The 18,988-nt window shown below is 46.6% G+C and overlaps 2 protein-coding genes across 2 annotated transcripts; one reads left to right on the top strand and one right to left on the bottom strand.

The window, feature by feature from the left end:
• Positions 1-2,988: 2,988 nt before the first annotated feature.
• Positions 2,989-9,692, top strand: LOC125151865 (uncharacterized). The gene is made up of 2 exons (XM_047833354.1): positions 2,989-3,162; positions 3,748-9,692. Exons 1-2 carry the CDS (start codon positions 2,989-2,991, stop codon positions 5,008-5,010), a joined length of 1,437 nt encoding a protein of 478 aa, XP_047689310.1. The 3' UTR covers positions 5,011-9,692.
• Positions 9,693-13,978: 4,286 nt separating this feature from the next.
• On the bottom strand, positions 13,979-18,897 carry RSKR (ribosomal protein S6 kinase related). Its single transcript, XM_047832303.1, has 12 exons — positions 18,367-18,897; positions 17,725-17,973; positions 17,549-17,632; positions 17,367-17,435; positions 16,917-16,986; positions 16,586-16,690; positions 16,369-16,409; positions 16,096-16,123; positions 15,895-15,984; positions 15,723-15,811; positions 15,476-15,586; positions 13,979-15,095 (listed from the first exon to the last, which is right to left on the bottom strand). Exons 1-12 carry the CDS (start codon positions 18,421-18,423, stop codon positions 14,874-14,876), a joined length of 1,215 nt encoding a protein of 404 aa, XP_047688259.1. The 5' UTR covers positions 18,424-18,897; the 3' UTR covers positions 13,979-14,873.
• Between the last annotated feature and the right edge of the window lie 91 nt (positions 18,898-18,988).

Raw genomic sequence — 18,988 nt, 5'->3', positions numbered from 1 at the left:
GGTGGAAAATGGCAGAAAAACCAAAACAAACCCAAGTGCGAGGGGTAAAAGCTTGTATTATAGAAATGTGTGTATTGGAATGCTTAGTTCTTGTCGTAGTTGGTGTATCAGATGCTAGGTGAGTAGCCAAAATGATATGGTGCTTCCAGCAGCAAATGAGGAGGGATATGGAAGGGTAGATGAGTGGGAAAATACCATTATAAATAGGTAACATAAACATAAATAGGATGTTTGTTGGTGGTGTTTTGCATAACTTCTTAAATGTGGTGTTTTTCAAATTATAAAAGTATTCGATTTTTTTTTTATAGCAAGTGAAACAATGCAATGCAAAGATATATTAAAGGCAAAGCCTCCCCTCCTGTCCATTCTACCTTCCTGAGGTAAACAATAGTGTGTACACCTTTGTAAAAACATATATGCATACACATACACACAGAAGTTTTGTATGTCTTTATTTACACACACATTTCCACCCACCCCAAATTAATTGATTCATAGAATGGGGTCTCTAGTGTCTTTTTTTTTTCTCCACTTCTCTCCCATTTTTTCATGTTCGCTCTCTCTCTCTCTCTCTCTCTCTCTCACACACACACACACACACACACACGGAGGGGAAGAAGGCATTGAGTTCTTCACAAAAATGGCATTATTTCTTACACTGACATTTTTTTCCCCTCACTCAGTGTCTTGTATAGAGTTGTTTCGTTAAGTAAATTCTGTCCCCAGCGTGGGGCTTGAACTCTCAAGAGTCGTGTGCTCTACCAACTGAGCCAACCAGGTGTCCTTATATACAGCCTTCTACCTCAGCTGATACAGATGTAATTAATTGATTTGTCACTTCATATACCTTGCCCTTTTATAAAAAATAAGTTCTCTATTATAATTTGTAGGAGTTTTATATTATAGACCTTAACTGTCATCACACTGCAAAATTTTTTTAGATTTAGTTTTATCCATTGATTTATTGTCATGCTGTCAGCATGGAGCCCAACTTGGGGCTCAAACTCACAAACTCTGAGCTCATGACCTGAGCCAAAACCAGGAGTTGTACACTTAACCAACTGAGCCACCCAGGTGCCCTTGTCCATTGACTTTATTAATGGTATCTTTGGCCATACATATAATACTTTTATGTGGTCAAGTTGTTTATCTTTCCTTTAAGACTATCTTGATAGTCTTAAAGATAGTTGATTGAGTCATTCATCAAATTTTTACATAAATATATTTTTCTTTTTTAGTGCTTTCATTTTCTGTCTTGGTTTAGGCATCTCCTCCATCCCTTGATTGTGTGGGACCCAAGGAATTTAACAAAAATCCCCTACCCCTGGACAAGCAGGCAAGACTAACTCCATTTTGTGCTACACCCACCATGTCCTGTATAACCCCCACATGACCTACTTTGCTTAAGACACTCCCCCACCCTAGTCAAGCCCCTGAGCACACCCTTACTGGAAACCGGCTGGTATAGGAATATGGAACCCCTAACCACCAAAGAATGTAAACTCCGCCTTTTGCCCACCAAACTTGCGCGCCAATTCTAACCAGAGTGATAGGCTAGTTCAAACAGTTACTATAGGGTAAATTGTAATTCAATTGGCCACCTGCATGTGGACTGACAAGACTATGCAACTTTCTGTGTGTGTTACAATCTCATTGGCCACTGGCCCCTATAAAACTGCTACGCCTTTTAACCTAGGGGTCCAAGTCCCTGCTCCTCTGTGTCGGGTATACTTGGGCCCAAGCTCGAGCTTGCAAATAAACCCTCGTGCGTTTGCATCGGTATCGGCTCCTTGGTGGTCTCTCGGATTTGAAATTGGGGGCGTTACATTTGGGGGCTTGTCCCGGGATTCGAGAGACCCCCAGGACCCCACCCGGAGGGTCCCACGTCTGGTGAGTGCACTCAGCTTATACCTTTCGCGCACATATTTTCTGAGAGCTCTATACTGTATCTCTACCTGTAGGAATTCCAAACTGTCTTTGGGTTGGCATTGGCTTAAGCGGACATGCTGGCGAGCCGTCAACCGGAGGTCTTGGGAGACGTCCCTTGCCCCCGCCAGGAGGATGAAGTCCTCATCTGTCAAGGGGGCCGGCTGCCATTACGGACAGCCAGCCCTTCGTTTTACTTTCTGTTTTGTCTCCGTGGCCGCGCTGGAACGTTTGTCTGTGTTATTGTGTCCTTGTTAATCGTCATAACTCTTTGTGTCTTGGTGTGGATTGAAATGGGGCAGACCCAAACCAGCCCCCTGTCTCTTATGCTCTCCCACTTCTTGGACGTTAAGGAAAGGGCTCATAATTTGAGCACAGACATAAGAAAAGGGAAATTTCAGACTTACTGCATGTCAGAATGGCCAACCTTTGACGTGGGATGGCCCTGAGAAGGAACTTTCCACCTACCTATTATTTTGCAGGTCAAGGCCGTAATCTTCAAGGACAAACCGGACGGCCACCCTGACCAGGTGCCCTACCCCCTTCTTGGCTAAAACCATTCTTACCCCCCAAAGCAGGACCTACCAAGATTCTAGCCCTGCGGAAAACTGAGAAGGAGACTGAACACAAAGGCCAAAACGCCCCTTTATCCGGTCTTGCAGGATTCCTCTCCGGAAGACCTGATTCATCTGCCGCCCTACCAGGCTCCCCCTCCCCCTTCCGCCCCTCCATTGGAAGCACCAGGGGCTGCAGGAAGGGCATCACCCCTCCCTGATGAAGGAATTCCTGTGCTTGGGCCAGCAGCAGGGACACGTGGACGGACGCACCGGGCAGACGCACCGGGCGGCCCCACCCTCAAATACGGGCCAGCGGACTCCACCACCCTTCCCCTCCGCGCCATGGGGCCTCCCGACGAGTCTGGAGAACAACCAGTGTTATATTGGCCGTTCTCCACCAGTGATTTATATAATTGGAGAACTCAAAATGCAAAGTTCTCCGATAACCCAAAAGATTTAATTGGGCTTTTAGATACTGTTCTCTTTACCCACCAGCCTACTTGGGATGACTGTCAGCAGCTCTTGGCAGGTTCTCTTCACCACCGAACAGAGAGAACGAATACAGGTGGAAGCTCGGAAGTCTGTCCTGGGAGAGGACAGACAGCCGACTCAAAACCCAGATCTCATAAACGCTGCCTTCCCCTTATCCCTCCCTACCTGGGACTACAACTCGCTGAAGGTAAGGAGAGACTCCGGGTCTACCGCCAGACTCTAATGGCAGGTCTCAAGGCTGCCGCGCGCAAGCCTACTAATCTGGCCAAGGTATATGATGTAAGACAAGGTAAGGATGAGAGTCCAGCAGCCTTCTTAGAATCACAAAGGCTTTTAGGCAGTACACCACTCTGAACCCAGAAGCCCCAGAAACAAAAGCCGCAATTATCATGGCTTTTGTTAATCAGGCTGCTCCAGACATCAAAAGGAAATTACAAAGAGTGGAGAGGCTAGGAGAGAAGAGCCTGCAGGACTTAATAATAGTAGCAGAAAGAGTTTACAATAATAGAGAAAGCCCGGAGGAGCAACAGACTAAGCGACCGGCAGACCCGAAATCTGGCTAAGATCCTGCTGGCTACAACCATGGATGACCCACAGGAAAAACGGAGGTACCTCAAGAAGCTGACTTCAAGAACAGGTAAGGAGGATGGCCCTGGTCCCCGACGGGAGCGCCCTAAACAAAAACCAATGTGCTTATTGCAAGGAAGAGGGCCCTAACAAAAGATCTAAGGCCCCTGCCAAGATATTGGAGATGGAGGACCTGGACGACTAGGGGAGTCGGGGTTTGGTACCCCTCCCCGAGCCCAGGGTAACTCTCAGAGTGGAGGGGCAACCAGTTGAATTTCTAGTGGACACTGGGGCACAACATTCGGTCTTACTACAACCCCAGGAGAAATTGGCAAGCAAGACCTCATGGGTGCAAGGGGCCACGGGGACCAAACAGTACTCATGGACTACCCGAAGAACTGTGGACCTAGGCATGGGCCGGGTATCCCACTCCTTCATGGTCATCCCTGAATGTCCCTGCCCGTTGTTAGGTCGGGACTTGCTCACCAAGATGGGGGCACAAATTTGCTTCCACCCCGGAGGGGCAAAAATCCTAGACAAAGAAGGGCAACTGATTCAGGTGCTTGTCCTGAGTTTGGAAGACGAATATTGTCTCCACCAGACGCCCCCAGTCCAATTAACTGACATTGACTGTTGGCTACAGGAATTTCCTCAGGCATGGGCAGAAACTGGGGGAATTGGGCTGGCCCGACACCAACCGGCTATATACATAGAACTAAAACCGGGGGCAGACCCTGTCAGGGTCTGCCAATACCCCATGCCTCTCGTGGCGCGAACGGGAATCACGCCCCACATACGGCGACTACTAGACTCAGGCATATTAAGGCTCTGCCAATCGGTATGGAACACTCCCTTGCTGCCGGTGCGAAAACCGCACTCTAACGATTACAGGCCAGTCCAGGACTTAAGGGAAGTCAACCGGCGAGTAATGGATGTGCACCCCACGGTCCCAAACCCATACACCCTCCTCTCCACCTTGCCTCCAGAGAAAAATTGGTATACGGTATTAGATTTAAAAGATGCCTTTTTCAGCCTGCCTTTAGCACCCAAGAGCCAAGACCTTTCTGCTTTTGAATGGACGGACCCCGAGAAAGGCATCAATGGCCAACTCACCTGGACTCGACTACCACAAGGATTCAAAAACTTACCAACCATCTTTGATGAGGCCTTACACGAAGACTTGGGTGAGTTCCGTTCTGAGCACCCTCATTTGACCTTATTGCAATATGTAGATGATATCCTGCTGGCGGTGGAGGACCAGGACACTTGCCTGTTGAGGCACCAAGGACTTACTCCAGACTGTAGCAGCTCTAGGATACCAGGCCTCAGCCAAAAAGGCCCAAATCTGCAGAGCAGAGGTGAGCTACCTGGGGTACAAATTAAAGGATGGACAAAGATGGTTGACAGATACGCAGAAGGAAACCGTCCTAAGGATCCCACAGCTGCAAACCGTCCGTCAGGTACGTGAATTCCTGGGGTCGGCAGGGTTCTGTCGACTATGGATTCTGGGTTTTGCCGAGATGGCCAGATCCCTCTATGACACTACCAGGCACCAACAAAATTTTGGATGGACAGAGGCCATGAACAAGGCCTTTAATGACCTTAAACAGGCCTTGCTGTCTGCCTCGGCTCTCGGGTTGCCTGACCTAACCAAGCCCTTCTACCCGTATGTAGACAAGAAAGACAGGGTGGCAAAAGGGGTCCTTGCCCAGTACATAGGTCCCTGGAAAAGACCCATAGCTTATCTCTCTAAAAAGCTGGACACGGTGGCCACTGGATGGCCCCCATGCTTAAAAATTATTGCTGCGGTGGCCACTATGGTCAAGGACGCAGACAAGATAGCCATGGGGCAAAAACTATATGCTACTACCCCACATGCTATTGAAGGGGTACTCAAACAGCCCCCAGACCGCTGGATCAGCAATGCTCGTCTGATCCATTATCAGAGCCTACTGCTAAACCCCACCAGAATTTTATTCAAGCCACCTACAACCCTGAATCCGGCAACACTACTCCCTAACTCAGACTGGGACCCCCCTCTGCATAACTGTCAAGAGATTTTGGCACAGGTGCACGGAGTCAGGGCTGATCTCCAGGACCAGCCACTGCCGAACGTGGACGCCACCTGGTATATGGACGGCAGCAGTTTTGTCCGAGAAGGAATCAGATACGCGGGGGCAGCCATAACCACAGAGATGGAGATCATCTGGGCAGAGCCATTGGCAGCCGGAACATCGGCTCAACGGGCAGAACTGATCGCCCTGGCCGAGGCACTAACCATGGGAGAAGGTAAACGAATAAACATTTACACTGACAGCAGGTACGCCTTTGCCACCGCTCATATCCACGGAGCCCTTTACAGAGAGAGAGGGCTTCTGACAGCAGAGGCAAAGACTATTAAAAACAAAACAGAGATTCTTGAACTCCTAAGGGCCCTCTGGCTGCCCAAGGCACTAGCTATCATCCATTGTCCAGGACACCAAAAAGCAGACACACCACTAGCCAGGGGAAACCGGCTAGCTGACTCAAAAGCAAAGGAGGCAGCCCTTTTGGTGACTCAGGTTTTAACAACCATGCTACCCGATCCAGGGGCACCGACCCTGCCGGACACCCCCAACTATACTGGCACTGACTTACAATGGATTAAACGCTTGCCTATGACCCAATGCTTGCATGGCTGGTGGAGGGCCGCAGACTCCAGCATCATCCTGCCAGAGGAACTAGGATGACAAGTCCTATCCAAAATGCATCGGAGTACTCCTACGGGAACGAGAAAGATGGAAGACCTCATATGACATGCTAAGATCATTATTAAAGACTCTCGAGCAAAGATCAAGCAGATTGTGGCAAGCTGTCATGCATGCCAGCTAACCAACGCCACCACCCATGGGTCTAACCCCAGAACCCAACTCAGGGGAGACCGCCCAGGAACATACTGGGAAGTAGATTTCACTGAGGTAAGGCCTGGAAAGTATGGGTACAAGGACTTGCTAGTTTTCGTAGATACCTTTTCAGGGTGGACAGAGGCATTCCCCACCAAGCACAAAACAGCGCAAACCGTGACCAAAAAGCTGCTGGAGGACATTCTGCCAAGGTATGGATTTCCTGCCAGGATCGGATCCGACAATGGACTGGGGTTCATTTCTAAGGTAACACAGGGAGTAGCACAAATACTGGGGGCAGATTGGAAATTACATTGTGCTCACAGACCCCAGAGCTCAGGTCAGGTAGAGAGGATGAATAGGACATTAAAAGAGACCTTAACTAAATTAGCCTTGGAGACTGGCGGGGACTGGGTCACTCTCCTCCCCTTTGCCCTATATAGGGTGAGAAACTCACCATATAAAATGGGACTGACTCCCTACGAAATCATGTTTGGTATACCTCCACCTATCATTTCTGCCTTGAAACCTAAAGTGCTTGCTGAGTTCAATGACCAACAATTTCTTTTCTCCCTCCAAATGTTACAAAGAGCCCATGAGCGGGTGTGGCCTAAGCTGAGGGCCCTCTACAAGACCGGGCCGCCTCCTGACTCCCATCAGTATCGACCAGGCAATTGGGTGTACGTGCACAGGCACCAACAGCAGACGCTCCAACCTTGCTGGAAAAGACCCTACATTGTGATCCTGACCACGCCCACCGCTCTCAAGGTCAACGGAATAACTCCCTGGGTCCACTACATCCACGTCCGGCCAGCTGATCCACACGCAGTCCTCAAGGACTTTGTTCCGGAATGGAAGAGTCAGCCCGACAAGGACAATCCCTTAAAGCTAAGGCTGCGTCGCTCCCACTTACCCCACTAATATTACTTGCGCTGTATCCCCTCGCGGCTAAACCCAACCCCAAACCACTTAATCTAACCTGGCAAATCATCACCCCAAGCTCTAATCAGGTAGTAACCCAGCTGTCCGAGCTTCACCCTAGAGGGACCTGGTGGCCTAATCTGACTATTGACTTGTGTGAACTATTCAGTCAGGACCCCTGGCACCAAGGCAGAATAGGAATACCAGGATGTGGCACCGAGAGGGCCAAGATGGCCCTCCAAGATACCTGTTTTTATGTGTGTCCGGCCCCCTCTCAGTCTGACCATAATAAGGCCTCCAAATGCGGTGGCTGGACAGACTACTTCTGCAAAACATGGGGTTGCGAACAAACTGGGACATGCAATTGGCTGTCACAAAACCCATCCGGCCTCATAAAAATGCAACTGAATACTACGCACCCCTCATGCTCGGAACGCCCTTACTGTAATCCAGTCACCATTTCCTTCACGGAGACCGGGAAACAAGAAACAAATTGGGGGGTAGGACTTCTGTGGGGACTCCGGCTTCACCAAAGCGGGTATGATAACGGAGTCCTATTCATGATCAGACAACTAGAGAAACCGAAAGGTCAAGGGAAACCCTTGGGATAGGCCCCAACACTGTGCTAGTACCTCCTCAACCTCAGGCAACACCTGCAGCACACCCTCTGAATCTTGCCCACAACACCTCCAGTGGTGGCACCCCAGTCCCGACTCTCCTCTCCCCTCTCCTCCCCCTCGACCCTTCTCAGCACCCTCTTTGGGCCCTGAAGTCCAAGGCTTACAAATTCCTCAACGCAACTAAGCCCAATCTTACCCAATCCTGCTGGCTGTGCTATGACGTCCGCCCCCCCTTCTATGAGGGTATCACAATAATGGGTCAATATAACACAACCACGGACCCTAATGCTTGCAGGTGGAACCCAAAGCCTGGTAGTAAAGGCCTCACCTTGCAGTCCATGTTCGGCCAGGGACTCTGTATAGGCACTCCACACCACCACCAGGCTCTGTGCAACATTACACAGCCTACAAATAATACAGGGTATTATCTACCGCCCCAAGACAGTTGGTGGGCTTGTTCTGAGGGTTTAACTCCCTGTGCTCACGGTCAGGTTATAAACAGAACTGGGGGCTTCTGTGTGCTGGCTCAGCTACTCCCTAGAATCATCTACCATTCAGATGAGCGGGTACTTCAGTGGAAGGGCGCAGATACCCACGGGCGAAATAAAAGGGAGCCCATCTCCGCTATCACCATCACCTCCCTACTGGGAATTGGATTGGCTGGCGCAGGGACGGGTATTGCCTCACTAGCCATCCAGGCCTCCCACTACAGTAGCCTTAGAGCTGCCATTGATATAGACCTAGAATGCATAGAAACCTCCATTTCCCACCTCCAAGAATCCCTAATGTCTTTGTCTGAACTGGTGCTCCAAAATAGGAGGGGATTAGACCTAGTTTTTCTACAACAAGGAGGAGTCTGCGCTTCCCTGAACGACGAGTGCTTTTTCTACACTGACCACTCAGAGATAGTATGAGAATCAATGGCTAAGGTAAGGGAAGGATTAGCCAAGCGAAAACGAGAGCGAGAGCAGCAACAGGGATGGTTTGAATCATGGTTCAATCATTCTCCCTGGCTGACTACCTTATTGTCCTCCCTAGCCGGTCCCCTGATCATCCTTCTCCTCCTTCTGACCTTTGGGCCCTGCCTCATTAATAGACTAGTGGCTTTTGTCAGGGACCTAGTCAACACAGTTCAACTCATGGTACTCAGGCAACAATACCAACCACTGACTCTCTCGACAGAAACCCAGAACCCATGATTGGGTCCTGCATAGTATCCTCTGAAAAAGGGGGGAATGTGGGACCCAAGGAATTTAACAAAAATCCCCTACCCCTGGACAAGCAGGCAAGACTAACTCCATTTTGTGCTACACCCACCATGTCATGTGTAACCCCCACATGACCTACTTATTGCTTAAGACACTCCCCCACCCTAGTCAAGCCGCTGAGCACACCCTTACTGGAAACCGGCTCATATAGGAATGCAGAACCCTTAACCGCCAAAGAATGTAAACTCCACCTTTTGCCCGCCAAACTTGCGCGCCAATTCTGACCAGTGATGGTTTAGTTCAGTTACTATAGGGTAAATTGTAATTCAGTTGGCCACCTGCATGTGGACTGACAAGACTATGCAACTTTCTGTGTGTGTTACAATCTCATTGGCCACTGGCCCCTATAAAACAGCTACGCCTTTTAATCTAGGGGTCCAAGTCCCTGCTCCTCTGTGTCAGGTATACTTGGGCCCAAGCTCGAGCTTGCAAATAAACCCTTGTGCGTTTGTATCGGTATCGGTTCCTTGGTGGTCTCTCGGATTCGAAATCGGGGGCATTACAGATTGTAGATTTTTTTAATTTTTTTTTTAACGTTTATTTATTTTTGAGACAGAGAGAGACAGAGCATGAACAGGGGAAGGGCAGAGAGAGAGACACAGAATCTGAAACGGGCTCCAGGCTCTGAGCTGTCAACACAGAGCCTGACGCGGGGCTCGAACTCACGGACCGTGAGATCATGACCTGAGCCGAAGTCGGATGCCTAACCGACTGAGCCACCCAGGCGCCCCTACAGATTATAGATCTAATCTCCCAAATGTTCTTATAAAATTTTTATGTTTTGATCACATTTAAATCCTTAATGTATCTGGAATTAAGTTTTGTATATAATATTAAGTAGGGGTCCAAATATTTAAAACACTTGGGTTTTTGTTTCTTTTTAGGTAATCTCTATGCCCATTGTGGGGCTTGAACTCACAGCCCCAATATCAAGAGTTGCATGCTCTACCAACTGAGCCAGCCACGTGCCCCAACACTTGTAGTTTTTAACTTTAGGATTAGATATTACTTATTTTGTAAAAATGCAATTACATAAGCCAAATCAGCAACTCTGAGAACTGCACCAGGCAGTTCTAAGTGAACTCAAGGATGAAACTGTGGAATTAGTAGCCCTGCTTCAATGAATGGTGTATGTATATATGATGGAGTATGTGTATGATATGTATGATGGGAGGTTTTTTTTTTTTTAATTTTTTTAACGTTTATTTATTTTTGAGACAGAGAGAGACAGCATGAACGAGGGAGGGTCAGAAAGAGGGAGACACAGAATCTGAAACAGGCTCCAGGCTCTGAGCTGTCAGCACAGAGCCCGACGCGGGGCTCGAACTCACAGTCTGTGAGATCATGACCTGAGCCAAAGTCGGCCACTTAACCAACTGAGCCACCCAGGCGCCCCTGTATGATGGGAGTTCTGAACAAAGGAGGCAGTGTAACAGCTGCTAATCAGTGGGGCTCCATAAACCAGCAAAACTCAGGCCAGTGAAATCTGAAATAATATGTTCCTCAGAATATAAACAAAACCAAACTATAGGGAGGAAGGTAGCATGCTTTTTTTGTAAATAAAATGTCCTGATTAATATATTAGAACTCATCATAGTGGTTGTATTAGTTTGCTAGGGTTGCTATAACAAAGTATCACAGACTGGGTGGCTCAAACAACAGAAATTTATTTTCTCACAATTCTGGAGGCTACAAGTCCGAGATCAAGGTAGACCAAGTAGAGTTGGTTTCTTCTGAGGCCTCTCCCATTGGCTTGTAGATAGCTGTCTTCTCCCTGTATCTTCACATGGTCTTCCCTCTGTATGTCTGTGTCCTAATTTCTTCTTCTTTTTTGAAGTTTATTTATGTTTGAGAGAGAGAAAACACGCAAGCAGGGGAGGGGCAGAGAGACAGAATCCCAAACAGGCTCTGCACTGTCAATACAGAGCCGAACATGAGACTTGAATTCATGAACTGTGAGATCATGGCCTGAGCCAAAACCAAGAGTCGGACGCTTAACCGACTGAGCCACCCAGGCACCCCTCCCCCCCCCCCCCCGCCAATTTCTTCTTTATAAGGACACCTATCATTGGATTAGGGCCAACCCATATGACCTCATTTTAACTTAATTGCATCTTTAAAGACTTTTCAAATACAGTCACATTCTGAAGTACTGAGGGTTAGGATTTCAATGTATGAATGCAAAAAGGGGGGGGGGGTATGGTGGAGACACAATTCAGCATAACAGGGATTAATCATGCATTAAATAGAATTTTATTTTTAAAAAGCTTTGACAAGATTTTTATATTGAAGAATTTAAAGAAGTAACTAAGGAATTGTGATTACCAGTTTGTTAAATGCACGAACTAATAAACAGATCGATACATGGTAAAGAAACTTAGAGGTAAGAAACAATGAGTAGAACTACAAAGACACTTTTCTAGAAGGAGAATATACAGATTGGTGTTACATTCTTAGAAAAGATAATCTTACATTCTTAGAAAAGATACAAGGGAGTGCAGCATAAAATATCCACTTTGATAGGTATATTTGATTTCTTCTAGGTAATGAAAAATCAAAGCATAGGGTTAAATTTAAAAGATGATTTCAGGTTGTATATAAAAATATTTTTTAGGGACTCCTGAGTGGCTCAGTCGGTTAAGTAAGCATCCTACTCTTGATTTTGGCACAGATCATAATCTCACAATTTGTGATGGGATTCTCTCTGCCCTTCCCCCCTGCTCACAGGTGTGCATGTGTGTACTCTCTCTCAAAATAACTAAACTTAAAAATTTTTTTAAATAAAATTCTAATAAAAAATTTTATCATGAATAAGTAAAAGGTATTCATAGGTCAGTGATTCTAAGTGGGGGTCAGGGGTGGCAGGAAAGACTACCTTCCAGGGATGAGCATATCAAAACTATGGGTGAGGACAGTGCTTTTTTAAATTATACTTTCTGAAACTTTGATTTTTCTATCATCCCCTCCACTCTACCCTGAGAATCACTGTTATAGTGCCCCACTGATTGAAGAGAGTATGTTAAAAATGGCACTTGATAAGACATAATTCAAACTGCACTTACATGATTATGGTCTCAAAGCTATCTGATGTGACCTAAGAAAGGGACCCTAGTGACATGTTAACCATGTCCTAAAGACCTTAACCCAATATGCTGCTGTGATCAGAGAGGCTATATAATGTTGGGTGACCTGAACATTAACTCTGGACCAGGACACACAGTATCATAAAATCATCAGCATCTGCTTTTTCAAAAAGCATCACAGAACTCAGAAGCCCATTCTCTACAATTAAGAATCAGTGATTATAACCCCCCTCATTTTATATGTAGGAAACTACAATTCAGAGAAGTTAAGACAACTTGTGTAAAGACTCTTAAAATAGTTATTGGTGGATCCAGGCACCAGTCTAATATTCTTAACTACTTTAGAAACCATTAATTCCTATTACAAGTATTCAGGGTTTTTATCCAATGTGCAGTTCTGGTCACTACAACTTAAAAAAAAAATGTAGTAAAGCTAAAAAAAAAAAAAATGTCTGAAGAAAAACAAATTAGATAATCAAAAGGGCTACTGTTACATTTATTTATTCATTTATATCCCAATCTCATTCCAAAAAAGGCTTATTACAAAGATGCAGATAATATAGTAAGAAAAAAAGATTAAAACAGAAAAATGAAAATAAGGAAAATAAAGATAGGAAAGGAAGATGGAACCAAGAATGTGGCTAGCATACAAAATATACGATGTGAAGTCCTAAACACTTGCTGGAAATGGACCACAAATTAGGCTCTAAGTGGCATAGCACTGATATGAAGAAAAAATTACAGTCAGTTGAATATTTAGTGTCTTTAAGGTAAAATCAAACAGCAATTCAGGAAAAGCACAGCTGAATTCAGAGGAAATTTCTCCCATGCATCCTTAAACAGAACATTATGAATTGTAATGATAAACACCCTTTACAATAGCCACAGCTATTAAATTTCACAGGGATTTTCCTACGGATTGCCAAAGTACAATCCAGAAAAAGTAATTCTGCAGAGGCCAATAAAATGCCAGCTATACAGGGAAAATCTGGCTTAATCCAGGGACAGAATTAATAAACACAAGTACACAGAGTACTTTCCAGACTCTCTTTGGTTTGTAAAGAGAGATCAAATATAACTGAAGGATAATAAAATGAAGGTTTTGAGGGGTGCCTGGCTGGCTTGGTCAGAAAGGCATGTGACTCTAGATCTTGGGGTTGAGTTCGAGCCCCACAGTGGGTGTAGAGATTACTTCAATAAACAGAGTTTAAAAAAAAAATTTGTTTTAAATGAAGGTTTTGAGAAGTTTAGAAAAATGAAAACAAGTTATAAATGCCAGAAATGTATAAAATTTAAGGTCCAGATGACTTTCCTTACTAAAGAAAAAGGTTCAGGGTGCCTGGGTGGCTTAGTTGGTTAAGTATCCAACTCTTGATTTCGGCTCAGGTCATGATCTCCTGGTTTGTGACTTTGAGCCCTGCATCAGGCTCTGCAGGGACAGTGTGGAGCCTGCTTGGAATTCTCTCTTCTTTCTCTCTCTGCCCCACCCCTGCATGCTCTCCTTCTCTCTCTCTCAAAAATAAACATTTTTTAAAAAAATAAAAAGGAGGGGCACCTGGGTGGCTCAGTCAGTTAAGTGTCTGACTTTGGCTCAGGTCATGATCTCACGGTTTGTGAGTTCGAGCCCCATATATGACTCTGTCCTGACAGCTCAGAGCCTGGAGCCTGCTTCGGATTCTATGTCTCCCTCTCTCTCTGCCCCTCCCCTGCTCACGCTCTGTCTCTCTCTCAAAAGCAAACATTAAAAAATATATATTTAAAAAATAAAAAGGAAAAGGTCTTTGAAGTACATCTCTAACCTTAGATCTTAAGGCTGATGTCATGCCTCTTAATCCCTTGGTTTGCCCATCAGAAACTGAATCCCAGGTCATCTAGGGAAATACTCAGTTTAATAATCCTTGTGTCTTCCAAGGAGACTTTGTTTTGGAAAAAAAATTCAATAGCTGTTCCAATTAGCCCTAGAAAAGACATTTAACCCATCCATATTTCAGTTCTTATTCCTCACATTTAGGCTATTAGATTCACTTTTGAAATTTTTAAACATTAGATTTATCACAGACTGGCTTTGAGCCCCCAGATCACATGTTTTAGCTACATATTTAGGGGTTAAAATGCCAGCTTTTGAGACTTTTGAAAAACATTCATACTACTTCTGAGAAACCTATAAAACACATAAACAGCACCTTGAGACTCCATGAAGTGTTACTTCTCAAGAAAGGAAATACGGCAGAGAAACAAGGAAAGGGAAAAGTAGAGTAAGCCTCTGGTTGAAAGCTTCAGGGTATGAGCATTGGAGAAATGCAGCGAAGGAAAAGGTCAACACTGATCCGAGATGTTGAATTGAGAGGTGAGTTGTATTAGGGAGTAGGGAGGGGTAGGGCCAATTGTGGCTGCCAATAGCAGAATGCGCAAGATTTGAACTCTGGTCCAACAAGTAGAAGAACAGAATAGTAAGAGGCTACAGAGTAAAAACAAACTAGATCATCAAAGTGGTCATACTGAGTTGGCAGTGGAGGAGATCCTTGGGTTCTCAGGCCCCAATCTACAGTAGAGGGGCTCAAGCAAGGCTGGGATGGATCAGGTAGGACTCCAGGTTACAGTCAAAGTTCTTGAAAAGCATGGACTCCGATGGACTGGGCTGGGTAGCTTGTGTCTCCATGACAAAGTTCACTGGCTGCTTCTGTAGGAGCTCTGGGTCAAAGGCCACACCCCGAAAGAAAGGGTGGACCTGGAAGTGATGCAAATAACGTAGACGGTGGAGGGGATTCTGGCATAAGAGCTGAAGGCAAATAGAGCATGAAGGATAGATGAGATAGGAGAGGGGCTAACCAGAAAAGCTGGAAAAGAAGAAGTTCATGGGCTGTGGAGGGCAGGAAGAAGAATCCTAAAGAGGATTTGAAAGAGGGAGAAATTATTGGGGGCAGAGGTGGGAATAGAGGCACTGTCCTGGTAAGAGCAGCACTGGCCCTCTCTCTCAGAAGTGACTGACTATGCATGGGGAGGATGGTATTTGATCAAGTTAGAGCACGTGCGCACGCACACACACATACACACACTCACCAAATTATTAGAGGAATGGGGAAATCTCATTTCAATAATAGGGAAAGGAGAGAATTGAATGGTTTGGTAGTCAAGAAGGAAAGTAGTGTTCACTCTTACCTCATGGAGCAGGAGTGAGAGCCCCTGGTTAAGAGAAGCTGGGACCTCAGAATCATAGTGTGTCACACTTGCCAACATGGCCACATGATCCCTCTCTGCAGCCACTGGGAACTGAGTTAAGAGGTGGGGAATGGGGGTGGGGGGCAGTGGTAGCATTGTTTAGTAGGAATAAGGCAAGATTTCCTAAGTTCTTCCCACTACAGGGCAGAGCTCCTCTCTTTGCCCAACATCCCTACCATCTTCTCACCTTCCCAGTTGCCAGACAGAAAAGCAAGACACCCAGGGACCACCAGTCAGCAGCATGGTTGTAAGGCCCTCCACTCAGGACCTCTGGGGCTAGATTTGAAAGACAGGTGTCACTGACATCAATTGGCTATCCTCTGCCAATGCTTCCCCACCAGTTTTAGCCCCTGTCTCACCCATGTACTGAAGGGTGCCACAGATAGTATAGGCTCGGGCTCCCTGGGGCAGGTGGCGGGACAAACCAAAGTCTGTCAGTTTCACATGGCCTGTGAAAGATAATGCAACAGCACCACTCTGTTCCACCCCTTGTCAGCCATGACATATTCCCAAACTGACAGTACCTCTAATTCTGGGGCTAGGAAAAGGAAAGGACTTACCTCGTTCATCCAGAAGGATATTCTCCATCTGAAAAATCACAAGTGAGAGGTTATTCATCTTCCTTTTGACCTTCTTTTATCATATATACCTGTCCGCTGAGGAAGATGCCCTATTCAGTATTCAAGTCTATACTTTGAGGGCTCTTGCCCAAATCCTTAGCACCCTTGAGGGCCCCAAGGTCAGCTATCCTCATCTCCCCTCTCCCTTCTTAGATCTGTTGGTACTTCTTAGTGATACCCCACTTCAGACAGAGAAAAAGTGCTTAACTCTACCTTCACATCTCGGTGGATGATGCCCAAATCATGGAGATAGCCTGTGGATGACAGCAAGTAATGGGGTGTGCTAAAGCTCTCCTGTCTTTCCAGTTTCCCTGGTAGTTCCCATCCCATCCCTATTCCTGTTCTTTGACCTCCAGAGTTAATACCACTTCTCTCTGCCCCTCCCCCTTAAGTCTTCCCTCATTTCCATTACCATTTCTGTTTCACTTACACAGCACCAGAACCAGTTCAGCAGCAAAGAGGCGGATGGAAGCCTCAGTCAAGCAGCCGACAGAGGACCACAGGGAGCACAGATCTGTACTGCAGTAGCTGCACACTGCAAAGGACCAGAAGTCTAGGTGATATTGGGGGGTAATGTGCCTGGGCTCAAAGGCATTTTAGGCCTCTTGCCCAAACTGATGCCACATGTTGTTCCCTCCCTTTGGGAGACAGAAACACTCAGAGAAGGGAAACAGCCAAGGGAGAACAAGCCAAAGGGATAGGTAATCTCAGGTGGAGTACAATGGGACGACTCTTGGAAATGAGAGAGACCAGTCACTCACTAATGAAGAGGTGTCGTTTTCCCTGCCAGCTGTCCCCCAAACCATGTACAAAAGGATGGTTGATCTGTCGCTAGGGATGAAAAAAACAGGAAGTTAGGGAGGAAAAAGGGCACTGAGGATCAAGACAGCCAAGAAGTCAGGATTTAACCTAGTTGTGTAGAAAGGGAGCTGCTGCCCTACCTCTAAGTTCAGGTGAACAAAATAGTAGGGACTGCCTGTCTGGTAATCCCAAAACCAGCATGATACTATGAACACACCAGGACATGCTAGAGAGGTTTCCCTGGAAGGACCTAGAATTAGCTGCTGCTAACTACCTTTCCCAGGATCTGCTTTGGTTGAAGCAGAGGGAGGGGGCAGAATAAGGAAGAGCAGGGCAGTTGGACAGGAAAGGTGCTTTCTCCATCTGTGGTTTAGTTCTTCCTAGGCTCCATTCCTGGGCTCTGTGCATACCTGGATGCTAACCTCCTCTTTGCACTGCCTCAGGATGTCCCTCTGTAGGACCTTTACCTTGGACACCACCTATAAAAGGAGAGGAGTGATGACTCCTATGCGTTGTTTATGCCTCCCAACCTTTCTGAAACCAAGAATAGAAGCAGACACTAGAGAATGATATGGAATACCTAGGTCCCTACCTTCACTGCAAATACTGCTTTCTGGTCACAATCTAGCACCTTGAAGACTGTTCCAAAGGAGCCTTTAGCCACAAGTCCTAAAATCTGTACAGAGAAATTAAGAATAGGGTGATTGAAACTCTGGCCATTTCTAGATGTCTCCCCAAGACTGAGACCCCTTCCAGGGACTGACCTACCTTCAGCTGGTGATGCCCTGTAAGAGGCCTAATGGGAAACTCCGGCAGAAAAAGGTTGACGAACTGAGGCACTGGCCACTCAGACAGAGGCTTCTCTATTAGCAACGGGGTCGGCTCCAGGGGCTCCTGATGTAGGCACTGATGCCCCCGTAGTCCCCACAGCTCTTCCAGACCTGACCTGGTAGTTCCCACACCTGACCAGAGGCTCTTCCAGCCTCGGACCCAGGGACCCTGGATGTTGCCACCCTGCTGAGAACCAAGGGAGCCACTCTAAACCTCTGCCCTTGAGGCATTACAAATTCTGCCCATCTTAGAGGGCATACCCTCAAATCTTAACCTTAGAGATATGTTTTTGAGCACCAGGCAAAATTGCTACTACCCTTGTTTTGGGCCAAGGCCTAGATTTCCTGGACATGATTCAAATCCTCTAGGAAATCAGTATGTAGACATTTTCTCCATGAAGCATCAGAAATTCGTCCTGTACCTCTCAGTATGGGGTTGGGATATTTTCACCGTATAGCCTCCTGTTTCACCTCCACAGTGGGCATCACTAACATTCTCCTCACTGGTCAGTTCCCAGGCCTCAAGCCCATGTCCCCCCTTCACCTCCCCTAAACAGGCTGCCAGAGCCCCACAGCCTACCTTATGAGAAGCAACCACCCGGGCATGTTGCCCCTGCCGACAGCTTACTGTTCCCATCCAAAGCCTCTGCCTCCTCTACCTGCTAAATCTGTTGTCCCAGTTACATAAGCGATTCCTCCCCCTGATGCTACATGACACATGAGCCCCGCCTCTTCCCTGCTATTCATGACTAGAGATGCAAGTGGATGCAGCCAAACCCCACTCATCCTCAAATCCTATCTGCCCACCCCAGTTATGAATAAGCTTATAGCCAGAACTAAAACGTGCAGAGACCTATCAGCATGGGGCCAGTGTCACACCAGAGCTGGGAAGTATCTGTGATAGGGCTTCATGGAGGAGGGAAGAGGCCATCCTCATTAGAGTGGCAGCTAGAGGATGTGTCTTGGGTTGATGGGGAGGGAAGGACACAGGTTGAACCCATGTACTTAACACACCAAAAACAATTAATTACTAAAATAGATTTTTTTCTCTTTAAGTCATTTTCTTACCATTCTCCAGGGCATGCCCCAGGGGGATCCACGGCCAGCCCTGACTCCTATTGCCATTTTCCCAAGTGAACTTGGCACAGATTGAGGAGGGGCTGATTTCCCCCCAGAACCCTAATACCTCCTATACAAGGCAG

The sequence above is a fragment of the Prionailurus viverrinus genome, chromosome E1 (genome assembly GCF_022837055.1).
Source record: "Prionailurus viverrinus isolate Anna chromosome E1, UM_Priviv_1.0, whole genome shotgun sequence".
NCBI lineage: Eukaryota > Metazoa > Chordata > Mammalia > Carnivora > Felidae > Prionailurus > Prionailurus viverrinus.
Note: the sequence above shows the minus strand (reverse complement) of the source record. Positions and strands in the feature narration are given on the sequence as shown.